Here is an 18,919-nt window from a genome sequence, read left to right on the forward strand (position 1 = left end):
TTAACTGGGATTTGGAAGATTTGCTTGTCTACACAGGGATGCTCAGGAAAGTAAAGATTAAGGTGGTAAAGTTAAAATTAATTGAGATAGGAAGGTAAAGCAAATATTCTGCAATATTCATTTAAAATTTAGTAATTTCTATCAACACTCTTGCCATAAAATTGTCTTCTAGATTTTTCAGAAACAAGGATGATGGAAAAGGGAGAGAGGAGGAGGGTTGAAAGTATGCACAGTTGAAGCAAATTTTGTTCCAAAGTGTTAACAGATGCTCATGTAAAAATTGTTTACAGTACTCAGCTAGTTTCTGTTTACTTTGGTTCCCATTAAAATACTTAAATGTCTGTCAGTGTAGTTTCTATTATTGCCACCTGTGAGCTTTTTTTAAGCATTGAATTTTGGAATATTGCCTATTACTGCAAAATTATTAGCTTGTTTTTATTGCATTAGCCAAGAAGGCCAATATTTGTAGGTTTAGTGTAAACTTGTGCTGTGTTGTCAACTGAGTTTCAGCCCTTATTGCTGTTGCCACTCTTATTATTTAAGATTTAGTTTATGCCAGTGCAAAGAGGTCTTGGCTAGGATATGGCTCCCTTGTGCTAGGTGCTATATAATTGACAATCTTGCACCAAAATCTTAATTTGGAAGTGTATACTAGCTTATTTTGTTCTCTCTTAAATAATAAAGTAAATAGAGTTGATTAAGTAACTGACACAGACACTACATGTTGCAAGTCAAACCAACAAGTCATCTTGGTAACTGCAAAGAAACTCCAAATTTACAAACTTCAAATAAAATATCAAACACTTTGGAACTCAAATCTACATTTCAAACAAAAAATATCTGAGTATTTCCGGGTGAGTCGTACCTGTGAGCCGACATTAATGACGCAGTTACATTCAATACACTTTGTATTCTCTGCTTTAGTGTTCAGAATAACTGGTGTTTTAAAATCCATATGGAAATATTAAATCAAAATAAATCTTACCAAAATAATACTTTAACAACTCACCTAATTTATGAAACACGGAGGCACTTGTACCGACAGGTAGTTCAAAGTAACAGATATACTCTTAACATGTTCTTGTTTATTCAGACTCTGTGGAGGGCAGGGTAATACACTGATGTCTCTATGGAAACCAGTGGAGTTGCAGTAGAGTTTTGAGATTAGTCAGGAACAACAGCACTAAGGTTGGGTTCACCTGTCTATTAATCTAGCCAGTTCACATTACAAGGAGGTATGTATGTCACGCTAGCAGTTACCAATAACTGTATTTTGTGGTAATGTTAAAAAGTAGCTTTTGCAAACCTAGAGACAATTTTAGACTCTCTTAAAGAATATATGTAGCGATTCCTTTAAATGTTTTCCTTCAGATGTGGTGTAGGTGTCTAAATCGTCTTGCTAGTAGCAATACCATTCTTCAAGCAGAAGCTCTGAATTTTAGAAAAAACTATCACACATGCCTGATACTTACAGTAAAGAACAAAAGTTAATACTTAGTATAAATTTTTAAATACAAAAGGACTGAAAAAAATTAGGGTACAGGATTTAAATTAAAATAATAAAAAAAAAGACCGAGGAACTGTGAAGTTTCATTACTAATGGATTCCAGGGGTCCATTCCATCCTGAGGTGTCAGTGTTATACCCAAGTAAGTCTTGGTTGCCTTTTTTTTTTTAAAGCAGGTTTTTTTTGTTTGTTTGTTTTTTTTAAAGGAGATTTCTCAGCTCTTTCTTTATGCCATGTCTTTAGGTTTAGGACAGTGTCAGTGATAGTCAGTTTATGCCCAGTGTTAGTGTCCTGGTTTCTCCTTTTTATCCAACTCATATGCCAGCTCTTGGAGAGAAACACAGGTTTATCACAGAGCATGAAGCCTTTTTGGGGCATATAACAACTTGGGATTCAGGGACTAAATCAGCCCTTTTCATTCTGAAAAGCCCTCCTGCCAAAAGGCCACTGCTCTTCTCTTTCACAGTAGCATTATTAATATCTTGGATGGAAAAGGAAAGGAACTTACCAGTTCCTAATTTAGGACGACATCTCAGACGTGTGCGAAAGTAAAGTACTAAATCTCCTTAACCCTGATGACTCAACATAAAAACCATTTCAGCAACCTTCACAGGTAGGTAAATCATTAACATGCCATTTTGCATGCATGGCTAAGTGGAAGAGAAGTAATTTAGGTCAAAATGTGACATCTGAAAAGCAGTATCAAAAATCATATATGGGTATATTTGAATATATAAAGGCCGACAAAATGATGGGAATTTTTAACTCTCACATTGTCACTTGACAACTCACATAATACACTGAATATAAAACAGCTTGTGAACAGCAGTACTTTTGAAACAGAAGCACATGAAATCTAGAAGGTAAAGCAAAAAAAAAAAACATTGTGTCATGTTTGTTAACTACATATAGCAAAGCAGGTTGGAGGCAAGTTTGGAAAGTTACTTATTTTATAAGAAAACCCAATTTGAATAAAAGTTGGCATTTTAATGATTTACAGAGACAGTAATGTAAGTTTCCCACTCTTATGTTAATTTTAGATAGTATTTAAAAAAATTGTATTTGCTTTTCAGCTCAGAATATGGAGGAAGCATAGAGAACCTAAAAATGCATATGAGAGGTTTCTCCCTATGTACCCACTAAAGGATTCTTGCACATTCCTCTGTAGGATTTGGTGCTGGTCAGTGTCAGAGATGAGACTGGACTACACAGATTCCCATCTGATCTAGTCTGGGAATTCTTATGTTTTTAATCAATGGAAAACATGTAATTGCCCATTTAAACCAAATATAATTCTACCTCTTTTGTGAGGAAACAACATAAAAAAATGTGAGTATGTGATACTTACTAAACAGAGTATGCACACAGGAACTGGAAATAAATGGAAGTATCACTCAGGCACATCACAGATGAATACTACAATAAAGAAATATTGTAATCTTAGAAGTCATGAAGCCTCTCACAGGGAAATTTTGCTCTTTTTCATACTGTGATGGGATGTTTGCTTCCCACAGGTTGTGAAATAATTCATGTGGGTCTGCAAGGCCAATCAACCCATGTTGCAACCGAAAGGTGGGCCACGACCAATTACAGATGAGCCCCATCTTGTGAAGATATTAGATGGTTAATATAAAGACAGGAGGCATGGATTACAAGGAGTCTTCAGGGATAAATTCTGCAGTCATTTTCTGCAAGATTCCCAGTTGTATATGAGGGCAAGATAGCAGATCAAAGAGTTAGGAGCAATCCTGGCCCCTAGTAGCTGTATCTGCCTCTGATTTCTAGTTCTGAAGGAGAGAGGAACATTCATTGGTACTACCAGGTTGTTCTTGAGACAATGTAGTGTCCTGACCTCTCTAAACACAAATGCACACAGAGTTCTATGGCTTTTGTGAAAAGAGGGGGTCAAACTGCAAGTATCTTGAGATTAATGCATGAGAGCAATAGAACTTCACAGACTCTGCCTTCTCCATAGAAAGATTTATGCACAGCACAAATAGACTATTTATAGCAGGTCTAAATACATACTAAAATTAGTTGTGATCAATGGAGAAAAGTTGGGTAGACAACATTAAAACCCCAGTTCCAATCATTCTGGCTGCATACGGTGCTCTGTTCTGCATACACAGTAATTAAGCGGATTATGTTGTATTTTCAATAACTAAATGGAGATAGTTATCATATGCTGTGCAGCAAAGAGAGAGTATTAGTGTTGAAATCCTTGGTTGGAAAAGCCGTACATACTGCAGCTAATCCTGGAAATGGAGGAGCATAACTTTGATCTCTGAATCTTTGATTACAAAAGATTAGAGCTAGAAGGAAATGAAGAGATTACACTGAGAGCCTGCAATGGACAAATGAACTTTGAAAATTCATCAGCCACAAACATTTTAATTGTGAAAGCTAATATCTCTGTTACGCTCCTACTTTGTCGGTGGAGCACTGTATTGGGATGATACTGGCAATGATTCTCCCATAATAATTGTGGTCCTGCTTCTGACATGTTGCTTCTGCTCAGCCACCTAAACTATACCAGTACATTTGGATTAAGCTTCCTTGTTCTAAAATGTTGACTTTGTCTCCAATTCCAACATTATCTGCAAACATGGAGATTTTTTAAATTCCAAACCGCAGAATCCTAACTATAGTATGAAGAACAGATGTACTCACACTGGTTCATGGGCTACATTCCTAACACACAGGTTTCATCGTTGCCTCCTCTTGTGAAGCGAACTTTCCATCTGCCTTCAACCTGACATTGTCGTTCCTGATTCTGTCTTGACATGAGGCATTGATCTCTGTTGTAATTGTTGCCAAATGATTCAGGGAATACCAATTTGCATATAGAAAGTCTCTGGCCTATCAGAATCTGACAATCTTGAATAACAGGATGATGTGTGTTAGGATACTAACATGGCTATCTCTGTTACTGAATAACATATATTTTTATCCTTTATTGGTTCTTTCCATTGTGATCACCCAAAACATTTCTTGTGTAGCAGCATCACAGAGGGTTTCACTTTATGAAAATGTAGATTACTGATGTCAGAAAACTAATTGTTTTGGTTAGCAGAAAGGCTAGAGATAAATAATTCACAGTCTGTCTCTGAATGCAGCTGACAGCTTAAAGGCTGCAGTGACATGTTGGGAATCTGTATAACTGAGCCAGCACCAAGTTGACAGTGGGCCAGGAGAAATGGATCTACAGGAGTCTTAGTAGATTCTAGACTCTAACTGGACTATTCAGGGAAATGCTTGCAAAAGCAGCCTTGTGCACTTAAAGGAAATGCACTTAAATCATTGTAGCAGGAATCAGGAAGGCAGTCAGACAGGGAACGAGCTGCAGTGTGAGAGAAGCCCTAAGATTAGAGAATGGCCCAGGGTGAAAGGGAAGGCTGCACTCTACTAGTTTAATAGCTTGTGTAAGTCATTGGAAAAAATGGCAGACATCCTGTCTGATGAGGCCTCAGGTACCTCAATGGCACAGGCAGAAGATAGAGCACAAGCTGCAAGAGCGAAAAAGTTACTAATTAGGACTTTAAGATGCAGTGAACAAATATACCAGAAAACTACCACCATGCACAATGATGAATTATGCTGCACTGCTCTTTATGCACCACACCAGGTTCTGTGAGTTCCCTATAGGACTGCAATTAGTCACAGAGGTCAAGGCCATTAGATACAGGACAGATTAGATAACACGTCACAGAATTTTACCACATTATCCCTGCATGGAGCCCAATAGCAGAATATAAGCTATCATAACTTCCAGAAAGGCATCCAGTCTTGATACAAAGACACAAAGTAATGAAGTATCTACCATTTCCATTGGTAATTTGTTCCAGTGGTTTAGCATCCTCCCCATAAAAGAAGTATGCCTTATTTTCATTTGATTCTCCCTGCCACCCCCAGCTTCAGCTTTGAGCCATCAAATCATTTCCTTATTCCTACCTATGCTCCCTGTTTATACATCCAAAGGTCACATTAGCCTTTTTTGCTGCAGCGTCAAATTGAGAGTTTATGTTGCATTGTTTGTTCACTGCATCTCCTGCTTTCCAAGAACAGACCTCCCTCATGCTACAGGAGACATTTGCTAGATTTCTCACCTTGTGTTTGGCTGTACTAAAACATTTATTTGAATGACACCAACTTTGCAAGTGATCCCAATTGCTCTGTATAAAGGTTCTGTCTTCATCATTATTTGCCATTCCATAACACTGAGTATGATCTGTAAATTTTATTTGAATTTTTTTTTTTTAACTTTTAATTCCAGATCATTGATGAAATTGGTGAAAAGAGTAGGCCTAAAACAAGTCCTTTTGGAACCTCACTAGAAATAGCCTCTTTTTGATGGTGATGCCCAATTGCCAACTGTTAAGTGGGGTTAGTATAACTGTTCTTGGAGCATCTGTGTATTTTGCACTAGTGTAGATTGTTGATTCAGCTCACCTCAATGTTACTCAAAGATGACAGGTTTAGTACAGTGGAGCAGGTTCATCGAAAAGGCACAGTATCAGAACCCTGCACACCAAGCTGTAGGTTCACTGACTAGCACATGAATGCCTATGACAAGGTATTTGCTTGAAAAATACCTTATTGTCCTCCAGCCCACTGCAAAGCTGATCTTCCTATCACTTCTCCTTTTGTACACTGATCCCAAAAAGTTACGTATTACATTCCAGACATTTTTAACCATCCTTAAGCTTCTGTCTTTATAGTTCAAACAGAATATCCTCATCCATTATTGTATTGTTCCCTTCTTATTTTATGTGAGGTCTGTGTATTCCTATGCTTACCTAGTTATTTGAAAGGTCTGTGTATGTCTGTACCATCTTTTCAAAGTGTGTTAACATTGTTAGCTAACAGCTAAGGAAGGGTAGAAGGGAAAACAGTACAATAGAGATAATGGATTTCAGGAAGGCAGATTTTGGTAAACTCAGACAGCTGGTAGGTAAGGTCCCATGGGAAGCTAAACTGAGGGGTAAAATGGCTGAGGAGAGTTGGCAGTTTTTCAAAGGGACATTATTAAAGGGCCCAAAAGCAAGCTATCCTGCTGCGTAGGAAAGATAGAAAACATGGCAAAAGACTGCCTTGGCTTAACCAGGAGATCTTGCATGATCTCAAAATGAAAAAGGAATCGTATAAGAAATGGAAACTTGGACAAATTACAAAGGACGAATATAGGCAAACAACACGAGCATGCAGGAGCAAGATTAGAAAGGCTAAGGCACAAAATGAGCTCAAACTAGCTACAAGCATAAAGGGAAACGAAGGATTTTTACAAATACATTGGTAACAAGAGGAAGACCCAGGAGAAGGTAGGGCCATTGGTCAGTGAGGAGGGAGAAACAGTAACAGGGAATTTGGAAATGGCAGAGATGTTTAATGATTTCTTTGTTTCGGTCTTCACTGAGAAATCTGAAGGAATGCCTGACATAGAGAATGCTAGTGAAAAAGGGGTAGGTTTAGAAATTGAAATAAGAAAAGAACAAATTAAAATGTACTTAGAAAAATTAGATGTCTGCAAATCACTAGGGCCTGATGAAATGCATCCTGGAATCTGATAGAAGGAGCTGATAGAAGAGGTATCTGAGCCTTTAGCACTCATTTTTGGAAAATCGTGGGAAACGGGAGAGATTCCAGAAGACTGGAAAAGGGCAAATATAGTACCCATTTATAAAAAGGGGAACAAGAATAACCCAGGAAACTACAGGCCAGTCAGCTTAACTTCTGTGCCAGGAAAGATAATGGAGCAGGTCATTAAAGAAATCATCTGCAAGCATTTGGAAGGTGGTAAGGTGATAGGGAACAGCCAGCATGGCTTTGTTAAGAACAGATCATGTCAAACCAATCTAATAGCTTTCTTTGATAGAATAACGAGCCTTGTGGATAAGGGAGAAGTGGTGGATGTGGTATACCTAGACTTCAGTAAAGCATTTGACACGGTCTCACATAATATACTTATCAATAAACTACGCAAATACAACTTAGATGGGGCTACTATAAGGTGGGTGAACAACTGGCTGGATAACCGTATCCAGAGAGTAGTTATTAATGGTTTTCAATCCTGCTGGAAAAGTATAACTAGAGGGGTTCTGCAGGGGTCTGTTTTAGGACTGGTTCTGTTCAATAGCTTCATTAACGATTTAGATATTGACATAGAAAGTACACTTATTAAGTTTGCAGGTGATACCAAGGTGGGAGGGGTTGCAACTTCTTTGGAGGATAGGGTCATAATTCAAAAGGATCTGGATAAACTGGAGAAACGGTCTGAGGTAAACAGGATGAAGTTTAATAAGGACAAATGCAAAGTGCTCCACTTAGGAAGGAACAATCAGTGTCACACATACAGAATGGGAAAGGACCGCCTAGGAATGAGTACAGCGGAAAGGGATCTGGGGGTTATAGTGGACCACAAGCTAAATATGAGTCAACAGTGTGATGCTGTTGCAAAAAAAGCAAACTTGATTCTAGGATGCATTAACAGGTGTGTTGTGAACAAGACACGAGAAGTCATTCTCCCGCTCTACTCTGCGCTGGTTAGGCCTCAGCTGGAGTATTGTGTCCAGTTCTGGGCACCGCAGTTCAGGAAGGATGTGGAGAAATTGGAGAGGGTCCAGAGGAGAGCAACGAGAATGATCAAAGGTCTAGAGAACATGACCTATGAAGAAAGGCTGAAAGAATTGGGCTTGTTTAGTTTGGAAAAGAGAAGATTGAGAGGGGACATGATAGCAGTTTTCAGGTATCTAAAAGGGTGTCATAAGGCAGAGGGAGGGAACTTGTTCTTCCTTGCCTCTGAGGATAGAACAAGAGGCAATGGACTTAAATTGCAGCAGGGGAGGTTCAGGTTGGAAATTAGGAAAAAGTTCCTAACTGTCAGGGTGATCAAACACTGGAAGGAATTGCCAAGGGAGGTGGTAGAATCTCCATCACTGGAGATATTTAAGAAGAGGTTAGATAGATGGCTTTCAGGGATGGTCTAGAAAGTGCTTGGTCCTGCCATGAGGGCAGGGGGCTGGACTCGATGTCCTCTCGAGGTCCCTTCCAGTCCTACTCTTCTATGATACTGTCCATAGGCTGTAGGTGGAGCCTCCTTTGGGGAGGCTGTTCCCCTACTCCCCTCTCAAGGCAGTTGGAGCCCTGAGATCACCTGTCCTCTCCTTATTCCCCCACCTGAAGGAGCCCAGGCTGGCTGAAGCCTGGAACACTCCACCTGTTCAGCCTGGAGGTACTCTGGGCCAGGTGAAGCCCTGGACCCAACTTCTGCCTACATGGAGGAGCCTGAGGCTCCCTGCCTACCTACCTGCAGGAACATCAGGCCAGCTGAAGCCTTGCCTTCCCTCTCCAAAGCCAAGCTACCACTGGAAAAAGCACCTCTTTGTACATACTTTTGCTATGTCCTGTGCACATTTCAAGGTAGCTGAGGAGGTGGTATTTGTTACCCAGCTTCCCACAAAGCTGAATAGCACATGCCTCCTCAGCCGCCACAGAATCAGCGTGGGGTCTAACAAAAGAAAAACTTGGTCACCAAATCCCACATGCAGAGGTCTAATGACCACAGCCGCACCAAGAGAGGCAGAGCCTCCCTGGATCTATTATACTGTTTTCACAAGGCTTATAGGCAGTCTTGAACTTGTGACATAATTGGTTCTTTACAAGTACATGGTAAATTGGAACACTGTCATTCAGGACTACTAGGGAAGGCAGGGGAAGGGAAACAAATACAGTATAGTATTAAGCTACAAAAAAAAGGGAAGTCTAAAATATTTGATGAGGTAAGGAAACTGTGCTTGTTTCATTTAAATTAAGATAATTAAGAGCAGCATTTTCCTTCAGAAGAAAGCTTTAAAGCTGTATTAAGTTAATATTCAGTTGCAAATTTTTGAAAGAGTCCACTGTGTTTTGTTCAGGTATGAACATTTTAGCGTTATGAACAACCTCTGTTCCTAAGATGTTTCTAATTCTGAGGTTCTACTGTATTTTTATTGATTAAATGTATAATCTAATAAAAAATTGTCAAACCTTATTTGGCCTGTTTTCCCTAAGACAGTGTGGACTGCAATTAATTAAGTAGGTTATTGCTTTATTGCTCAAACCTTGTAACAGCTTTTCAGTCATTTTTCCCAGGATTGCTGTGAGACTATCTACATGACTGGGTACCTGAGTCATCTCGCTTTACTTTTATGATACTGTTACAACATGAGCATTCTTCCAGATTTCTAGAGTTTCCCTAGTAGTCCAAAATTTCTTTATCATTAGTAGATCAGAGATCTCCTCAGTCCTCTTTTAAGACTCTTGGGCACCAGTTATCCAGACCTGCTTCTTTAAAAATATTTATCCCCAATACATGCTGTTTAGCCTTTTTCCTCGGTTGCTGTGGGTCTGGAAGTACTCAATCGTCATATGATTCTAGTACATCATGCATCTTTCAAAATGCAGAACAGAATTATTTATTGAATAGTTCTGCATTTTCTGCATTTATATCAACAGATGTAAGGTCTCCATCCAGGAATGGGTCTGTACCATTGTAAAGATTTCTTTCATTCCACACTTAAAATAGAACTCCATGTTGTCCTTGGCCCTGTCAGTCAGGGATTTTCCCCTGATATCATTAGCTTCCCTTGTATAATTTCTGCACTTTATTACCTCCAATATAAATTGATTCCCACTTGATTTCCCTTTTTTCATTTGTTTATGTATTTCTAATGGCTGCTTTTAATTCTCATCTTAACCAGAATAGGCTTTTATCACAATTTTTCCTCTTTTGTGATTGTAGAACTGTGGCTCTTTTAGATATATATAATGGAGCTCTTCTTAGGCATTTACCAGTTTTTATTCATATTTTTGTGTCTGAAGATCCTCTCCCAGTTTCACACACATTAAAAGTTGGAAAATTATATCCCTCTTAAAGTATCAAGCTTATACCTTTCTGTTTGGGGTTGTCTTGTGTTTGCTTGTGCTAAATATAAACAGCATGTAATATGGTGAGGGCACATTAATTTCTTACCCATTTGGTTTGTCATATCAGGATCAAGAGATACACATACAACCCCCACAGCCTGGGGTCCTGCATTTGAAGGACTTTGTGAATGGTGGGTGAAACCCAAAAGATGTTTCTCACCTGCACCCTTTGCAGGTAGGCTGGGAAGGTGACTGGTGTCAGATGTAGTGCTCCGTCTTGTGCAGGATTAGAAGAGGGACTTTGGATAGGACAGGGTGTCAGTTCAGGCTTTGGATTTTATGTTCCTCTTGACCACATTTTGGAGGAAATACATTCTCTCCTTTGTATGCTTATTTGTGTCCATTCCATTGTGTTTGTGCTAACCACACGCAATGGCCCTGCAAGCTTTTCCCTCAGGGATACCCATCAGGGACCCTCTCTGGCCCACTCTGGAATGGTGCACGTATGCTGCAGTATACAGGCACTGCCAGTTTCCTCATGCATGCTTATAAATATTTGATTCTCTCAGAGACAAACTTTTTCACTCAAAACAAAATAAGCAGTCATGTAGCACTTTAAAGACTAACAAAGTAATTTATTAGGTGATGAGCTTTCGTGGGACAGACCCACTTCTTCAGATTATTCCCTGAGACTGAAGAGTTATGTTCATGGATAAAATAAACATACTTCATACAAACAGTACATCTAGTTACATTTTCATTATATCAGGACATGAAAGAGTTAAATAATAATAGCATAATATCAGTATTATAAGCTGAGGCAGCATGGACAGCTGTTACTGAGAGTACAATTAATACTGCATTTATATCCTTAAGCCAGAAACAGTCATACATAATACCTGACACGTTATATAAAGATAATCATTATTAGAGACCACTGGAAAATGGGAGGGTGGGTAGCATAAAGTTTTTTTCCCTGATATGGTATAACTGCAGGACTTACCCAGTACGAGACCTGTGCTGCAGTCTGGTCATGTCAGTCAGATAACCTAATGGGCCAGCAAGCGGAGTAGCTTGGCACTAATGTCAGCTAACTGGATCTCTCCTCTTCAACTCACAGTGTCTGTGTGCTCACCAAAGTCGAGTTAATTTTAATTATATTTCTCATTCCATGTAAATGGAGAAGTGGGCTATTGCTATGTAATATGTTTGGGATCAGATTTATGAAATTTAACAGCATATAATGGTTACTGAGGGAGTGTCTGGGATGCTAGAGTAAAAACCAGCAAAGGTCTAAGGAGAAAACAAGTGACATGGCACCAAGATTTCTGCAGCAAGCCTGTTCTATGTGCCTGCAAATTTGGCAGAGGAACGCCTGTATTTCCCCAGTTCATGCATTGTTCTTGGTCTTAGATATCCAAAGGCCTAGGACCAAGCTGTTGTGCACCTATAAAAATGTAGGCCCATAGTCTTGCCTTCTCACTGGGCAAGCCTGATGTGGGACTTTATCATTATTTGCTGTTGAATCTGTTCCATTGTGAAGATTTTTTAAGTCATTGGCTCAGAGAGACAATCCTGGGTCTCCCAAATAGCGTTCTCATTCTCACGCTTGGGCTCTTTCTTTCTTTGGCCAAACGACTATTTATTTACTGTGGTACAGCTTCAACAGGACAGATGCAGGGGGACCCATATTAGAGTATCTTGGTCATTTATCAAACAAAAAAACACTCATGTAGCATTTTAAAGACTAACAAAATAATATAGATGATGAGGTTTCACGGGACAGACCCACTTGTTCAGATCATAGCCTTACCAGAACAGACTCAATATATAAAGCACAGAGGTCCAAAAATTGTTATCAAGGTTGGCAGATCCTTTCTTCCCTCAGGCAGAAGAGTAGCTTGAGCTGAAAGTCTTTCAACTTTGCAAGTGAATACTCTAATCACTTGCTAAAAGTTATGAGGATGCATCTCCTTGCAAAAGTGGTGCAGACACCTAACCAAAAGAGTCTGCAGCTGAAATCTCCAGCTAAGCAAACTGCTGAATTTACAGAGTGGAGCAGAGCTTAGGAGATACCCTCTTCTTGATATCTCCCAATGGCTAGGTGAGATGCCTGTCTCTCCCCACTCATTGTACAGGGAACTTCAGTGCTTAGCTTAGCCTTCGTAAATCCCACTGATTTTCTAGGCATATGAGAGTTAACACAGAGTGGCACTCTGTGTTATCACACCCAAGTTGCTTTGTGACTCTAGCCCTTTTTGTGCATGCTGCCCCTCTTGGTTATGTCTGTCTGGTTTCCAGTCACACTGTAGCCAGTGGGAACCAGAATTAAATTGTGTCCCAAAATAAACAATTGAGGATAAATACATATCTGTAATTCCTATAGCATCCCCCCAGTTCCAAATATGCAGTTTTAGCTATATGCCCATGGTAGCCTTTTTTGTGATGTTACTGTCTTATGTAGTTAGTGAACTCATCAATAACATCTTTTTTAAAGCAACACTTGATTTAAAAGGCTTAGAGGAAAAGAAGTGTTATAGTAATTAGCTTTCCAGTTCCAGTTTCCATGGTGAGGATATAATTGTTCCAATTACATTTGCTTTATAGTTTATTATGAATTTTTAATAGATAGGTTTGAGATAAGAAAGCAGCAATTCACATGCAATTATATAAACAGTAAGCTCAGCCTGGTATTAGCTCAGAGAGTATAAAATACAGTGAGAGCTTGTGCTGGGTCACAGCCTCTCCCACTCCTCAATGCAGACTCAGGCTCCTATACTGAGGAAAGATTCAGCTGCCAACAGGTTGGTCTTTGCAGGTGCAGCATTGTTGTAGCTACTGGATGTTGTAAACTGGACAACATAATGGCTTTGGCTGGGGAAATTGGAAGCTGAGAGAATTCAGAGTGTGATGTCCATATATTTGTAGACACTGTAAGTTCAACTTTGTACTTTGGAGGCTGTAAGCAAGCCCTGGAACTAATGAAAGCTTCATTTTAGAGATTCCACCGCATGTATGGGAAAGATCAATGGTAGTGGTAGATGAAGTCGGTTAGCTGATATGAACTCTTGATTGATATTGTGTCGCTTGTTGTCACTTAAAAGAATGCTACTTGATTATTGGCTGTGTGTCTCTCTCTCCAGCTTCTGTCAATGGGCCTACAATTAACACTGCCAGTTGGAGGATCAGAAATGTGATGATGCAGTCCGTCCACACAGCCATTTCTCTTCATCCTTTCACCATTTTATAGGACTTGCTTTCTTAAGAGAATTATCTTAAAACCAATGAGATTATTTTGGGTTTTATGTTGGAACTCTAGAGCGCATCGTTTCTTTCATGTGTCACATTATCAGATCCTTTAATAGAGAGTGTTGAAGAAACTTCCTGCTATTTTACTGTATCAGCAGTTTAGAACTCATTCAACTGAAATCTGTGTGTAATATGATGTTAAGAGAAAGAAGGGGACATGGAATTTTTTTTCATTGCTCCATGTGTTGGCACCCTGCCTCTGACAGCAGTCAGTGCTACTGCAAATAAAGGACGGGATAGTGGAACTTCTTCTGGTTCTTTCTAGATACAATTTGTGTTTTCCCTTCTGTGAATAACTCAACTGGCTTCCCAGGGACTCTTTAGAGCATGGCAGGAGGTCACATCTAATGCTTTTCTCCTTTGATATTTTGTTTTATCTAGCATGACTTCCATCTTTCTGATGTCCCTTCTCTTTGGCCTGGCTTTTGGGCAGGCAGTGTCTTCTTGTGCTCCGATTCAGTATATCATCCATGTGGAGAAGAGAGAATGTACCTACTGCCTAGCCATCAACACTACCATCTGTGCTGGATTCTGCATGACACGGGTACAAGATGCTATTTTGTTCTAAGGGGGGTGCTCCTATTGTGCCCACTTTTTTATTAGGAACAGGTGAGCTCATTACTTCCCTTAGAAAACTAGCAGGACAAAACTATTAATTTTTTATGTTATTTACAAATAGAAACTAACACCACGGGTGTGTCTATACGAGCACAAATCTTCAAAACAGCCATGCTAATAGCCATTTTGAAGATTACTAATGAGGCACTGAACTGAATATTCATTAGCATTAGGATGCTTCTGGCCACGGCGCTTCGAAAGCGCTACTTTCAAAAGCACGCAGCTCAGCGCTCACTGATCGGAATAAGGGCATTTTGAAAGGTGTGGGTCCTTTCAAAAAGGACCCCTGTGTAGCTGTGCTGAGCCACGCGCTTTCAAAAGCGGTGGTTTCAAAGTGCCATGGCCAGAAGCGTCCACATGCTAATGAGGCTCTGAATATTCCATTCAGCGCCTCATTAGTAATCTTCAAAATATGGCTGTTTCGAAGATTTGTGCCTGTGTAGACACGGGCCACATTTGGCAAGTCAGTTCAGAAGGGAAGGCAGTGTGGAGAGTAGCCAAGTCTGATATATCTGGTGCCTATAGCAAAAATGCTGCAGAAGACTGTCAGTTGCTGTTACCTTGCAACAGCTTTTTCTCCTATAGCTTTGGGAGTTAGTATTAAAAATAGGTTCTTCTCTCACTTAATGAGGGATAGATTTTTTTTAAATTAGTAAGTGAATTTTTTTCAATAACTTCTGTCTCATCACATGTGCAGCTGGTAAGTCAATTCACTGATCAGAGTGGTGGTGGTACAGTGTGGGGAGAAAGGTTTCTCTCACATAGGTGCTGGCTGTAAGGCAGGGTTGGACCTGCCTAAAATTCTATCCTTAAACCAATAGGCAGTCCACGGAGATCTTAGAGCTCTGGTGTCACATGTGGCATTACCCCTGGGGCAGGAAGTTGATGCAGCCCAATGTAGAAATTTACGCTGAGATCTGTAGACTGTTCACATGAAGATTTTCAGCGAGAGCTCTCAGAACTACACTTAAAATGTCATCATTACAGCCTGCAGGAAATGGTGCCTGCCTTCCAAACACAATTGGAACAACACAGGGAGGTCATGAATCACTGAGACACCTATTTACCTTTCAGTAAAACAGAGTAACACCTTTTTTTCTTTTTTTTTTTTGGTAGGACAGCAATGGTAAGAAACTGCTCCTCAAAAGTGCCATCTCTCAGGATGTATGCACATATAAAGATATGGTCTACAGAACAGTGGTACTCCCTGGCTGTCCACGACACACCATCCCCTACTCTTACCCAGTGGCAATGAGCTGCAAGTGTGGTAAATGTAATACTGATTACAGTGACTGCATTCATGAGACAGTGAGGAGAGACTATTGCACTAAACCACAGAAGTCCTATAATGTGTGACCTTCTTACTGAATGAGGGAGAAACAAATCTTCTGCCCCACAGTTAGCTAGTGGTGGTCTGTAACTGAATCATGAATAAAATTGTATTTCAAAACAGATCTGCAAATTGCTCTGTAGAGTTTTTTTTAATATAAAGGAATCCTAGCAAAGTTACTGTTGTATCACTCTGACAGGACAAAACTGCAACATCGGAGGGCACTGTTAGAAGGGAAAGGAGGCAAGGAGGATAAAAGTTGCCCATGGAAGCGCAGGGAGGAATTCGGCCTTGTTTAGGGTATGAGCTCTTGCCTGCTGGATGATCTAATATGTCGTGACCTGCTGCTGGGTTATCATGAGGCTCATCTCCCAACTGTGATTGTTTTGGATATGTTCCTTGCCCCTTGCTGCTTTATAGACTGGGACATTGCAAAGTCCCCTTTTTTGCTCTCAGGTGCTGACATTCATTTACACAATATGGGTACTGTCTGTCTGAAAGATGACTCTTCCCATGTGTAATGTGCTGCCATGTGCAAGCTCAATCTCCATGCCTTTTAACATCTGGTGGTAGGATGTCCAGAATCAAAAATATGTGCTGAGAAACCCCCTTCCCCAGCTGACTGGAGGAACCTGAGTTTGTTGTGCTTTATAGCCTCACCATCATTTATGTTGAGCCTTCTGTTTAAGTTTGCCTTGTACAGATTATATGAAATGTGGATCAGACACATGAGGCACATGTGGTCAAAAAAAAAAAAAAGGTGGCCTATTAAAAGAGGAAATATCTCCTAATTGCTGAGAAGTTCAAGTAGGTAGGGAATTATGCTAACAAACTGTAGCTATACCTTGGTCTCTGATGAATAATCATAGCTTTACAAGCTTGCAAACCCTCTGAAGACTCACTCTGGAACCCATATTATAAGTGAAACAAAGGTCTCATACAGAGTGAATTTCACCCTGTTTAGGGTGGTTGGCCTTCTACGCATGTATAGTCAGAAAAGGCTTCTGTTTTTAGCAGTCAACAAAGCAACCACCTTCTTTACACGGAACTGCTCTAAGTTGTGAACTGTGACTATTTATAAGCTATATCTTTCTGTCCCCCATTAATTCTAATAAGTGAATTAATGAAACAGTGTTGGTGGAAGAGAGAACAAAGAAATACCAAATACCAAAACAGACCTTTCTAACTTAGTGACTGGATAATCAAGTGTGGCTAAGAGACAGATATGGCTCCAAACCCATTAGAAAATGTCATTCACGTTCTCTTCACTAAAAAGAAATATACCTCAAACATCACGTCATTAACATCCATGCAAGACTGAAGTCTTTAATCTATGCCATTAAATGCCACCATTTATTGAAGTTCCAAATCAACTATCCCAACATCTGATCATACTACCCTCCGAAAAGTCCACTGTCCAATTGTCATTTCAAAGACACAGATTTCTCTCTCCTAGAATCTTAGCACTGCCACTGGGAGACATTCCCACACACACAAGGGCTGTGTCTACACTTGCATTCCTCTTTCAAAAGAAGCATGCAAATGAGGGAAACCAAACTGCAAATGAGGTGCAGATTTACATATCTGGTGCCTCATTTGCATATTTTTTCAAAAAAGCTTCTTTTGAAAGAAGAAAAGCAGTGTAGATGTGGCTCTTTCAAAAGTAAACCCCATCCTTGAAAGAACTCTTCCTCCCATAAAAATGGGAAGGAGGATGCTTTCGAAGATGGGGTTCACTTTCAAGACAGCTGCATCTACACTGCTTTTCTTCTTTCCAAAGAAGACTATGCAAATCAGACACCAGATATTTAAATCTTCCACTCATTTGCATTTTGATTTCCCTCATTTGCATGCCTCTTTCAAAAGGGGAATGCAAGTGTAGACACAGCCTAACAATACACAGGCTCCTGTACTGCACTGTTTTTGGTGTCAGAAGTCTGACTCAATGCAAAAGGATGCCAAGAAACACTATGAAAAAGAGACATGCAGCATCCCATTAACTGGAGTGCAATACTGACCAGCCAGTGCAGGGATACATTAACTTTAGTCGACTAGTAACAGATTATTAGGAATCCCAGCTTCACTAAGGGGATAAATAGATCAGTATGAGTTGCCATTTGTTCCTTAGGTCCTCTCTAGGTCAATGGTTCTTGCAGGTTCTGTTTCAATATTTCCATGGAATGAGGAGTTAGGATGAAAACCTGTCAGACTGGGAAAGCTTCACAAGGAACTCGCCTTTTGCTTAGAAAGTGACTTGGGGTATACCAAAGAGAGGAGCAATGACAAACTGCAGTTTCGGGAAGGAAGAGGGACCCTCCTTCCACTCAAATTTCCGGAAAATAGAAGACAATATAGATTGTTTGTGTTACCATGTTCTCAAATGTCATTTAATGCTCATGCTACCACTGTGCACACAACATTTTTCCCTCTACACATTCAGCTTTCATGAGGGAGGAAAAAAAACAAAAAACCTACAGCAGCAGCATGTTTATCTAATTCAGAACTATTTCTTCTAATCTATTAAAAACTAAGAACGTATTTTAAATATGGGAGGTCTTAGACCCCCTAAGAAGTCAAACTTCCAGCACCCTCCACAACACTGAAATCAGTGGAAGTTAGGAGCCTAAATATCTTTGATCTGGGCAAAAATATTTTAACATGTACATCACGGCTGTGTCTACACTACCACCTTCATTCGAAGGAGGGATGGTAATTAGGGTGTTGGGAATTTACTAATGAAGTGCTGCTGTGCATATCTAGTACTTCATTAAGCAAATTCCCCCCTGCAGCAACTTCAGGCTACGTCTACACGTGAAGCCAACATCGAAATAGCTTATTTCGATGTAGCAACATCGAAATAGGCTATTTCGATGAATAACATCTACACGTCCTCCAGGGCTGGCAACGTCGATGTTCAACTTCGACGTTGCGCGGCACCACATCGAAATAGGCGCTGCGAGGGTACGTCTACATGCCAAAGTAGCACACATTGAAATAAGGGTGCCAGGCACAGCTGCAGACAGGGTCACAGGGCAGACTCAACAGCAAGCCGCTCCCTTAAAGGGCCCCTCCCAGACACAGTTGCACTAAACAACACAAGATCCACAGAGCCGACAACTGGTTGCAGACCCTGTGCCTGCAGCATGGATCCCCAGCTGCCGCAGCAGCAGCCAGAAGCCCTGGGCTAAGGGCTGCTGCCCACGGTGACCATAGAGCCCCGCAAGGGCTGGAGAGAGAGCATCTCTCAACCCCCCA

At 40.3% G+C, this 18,919-nt stretch overlaps 3 protein-coding genes across 5 annotated transcripts in view; 1 reads left to right on the forward strand and 2 right to left on the reverse strand.

The window, feature by feature from the left end:
* The window catches only part of LOC142002033 (uncharacterized), a 15,629-nt gene extending 13,580 nt beyond the window's left edge, over nucleotides 1-2,049 (reverse strand). Inside the window, exon 1 of one of the 3 annotated variants that reach the window (XM_074977822.1) lies at nucleotides 2,015-2,049. The gene's annotated coding sequence lies outside the window, so the exon portion shown is untranslated. Of the gene's footprint in view, nucleotides 1-1,009; nucleotides 1,120-2,014 lie in introns of those variants that run through there. The other 2 variants (XM_074977823.1, XM_074977821.1) reach the window with 2 other exon arrangements.
* TSHB (thyroid stimulating hormone subunit beta) lies at nucleotides 1,183-17,168 on the forward strand. Its single transcript, XM_074977825.1, has 3 exons — nucleotides 1,183-1,235; nucleotides 14,098-14,260; nucleotides 15,451-17,168. The coding sequence occupies exons 2-3, from the start codon at nucleotides 14,099-14,101 to the stop codon at nucleotides 15,688-15,690; spliced, it is 402 nt and encodes a 133-aa protein (XP_074833926.1). The 5' UTR covers nucleotides 1,183-1,235; nucleotide 14,098; the 3' UTR covers nucleotides 15,691-17,168.
* The window catches only part of TSPAN2 (tetraspanin 2), a 78,075-nt gene continuing 70,208 nt past the window's right edge, over nucleotides 11,053-18,919 (reverse strand). Inside the window, exon 8 of the mRNA XM_074977819.1 lies at nucleotides 11,053-13,681. Within this exon, the coding sequence (XP_074833920.1) occupies nucleotides 13,652-13,681 (30 nt within the window). The 3' untranslated portion in view covers nucleotides 11,053-13,651. The remainder of the gene's footprint in view (nucleotides 13,682-18,919) is intronic.

Source organism: Carettochelys insculpta, chromosome 26 (genome assembly GCF_033958435.1).
Source record: "Carettochelys insculpta isolate YL-2023 chromosome 26, ASM3395843v1, whole genome shotgun sequence".
Taxonomy (NCBI): Eukaryota; Metazoa; Chordata; order Testudines; family Carettochelyidae; genus Carettochelys; species Carettochelys insculpta.

Coding starts and splice junctions, on each gene's coding strand:
- TSHB (XM_074977825.1), top strand. CDS start 14,099: ATGACTTCCATCTTTCTGATGTCCCTTCTCTTTGGCCTGGCTTTTGGG. Junction 14,261..15,450: donor CTGGATTCTGCATGACACGG/GTACAAGATGCT, acceptor TTTTTTTGGTAG/GACAGCAATGGTAAGAAACT.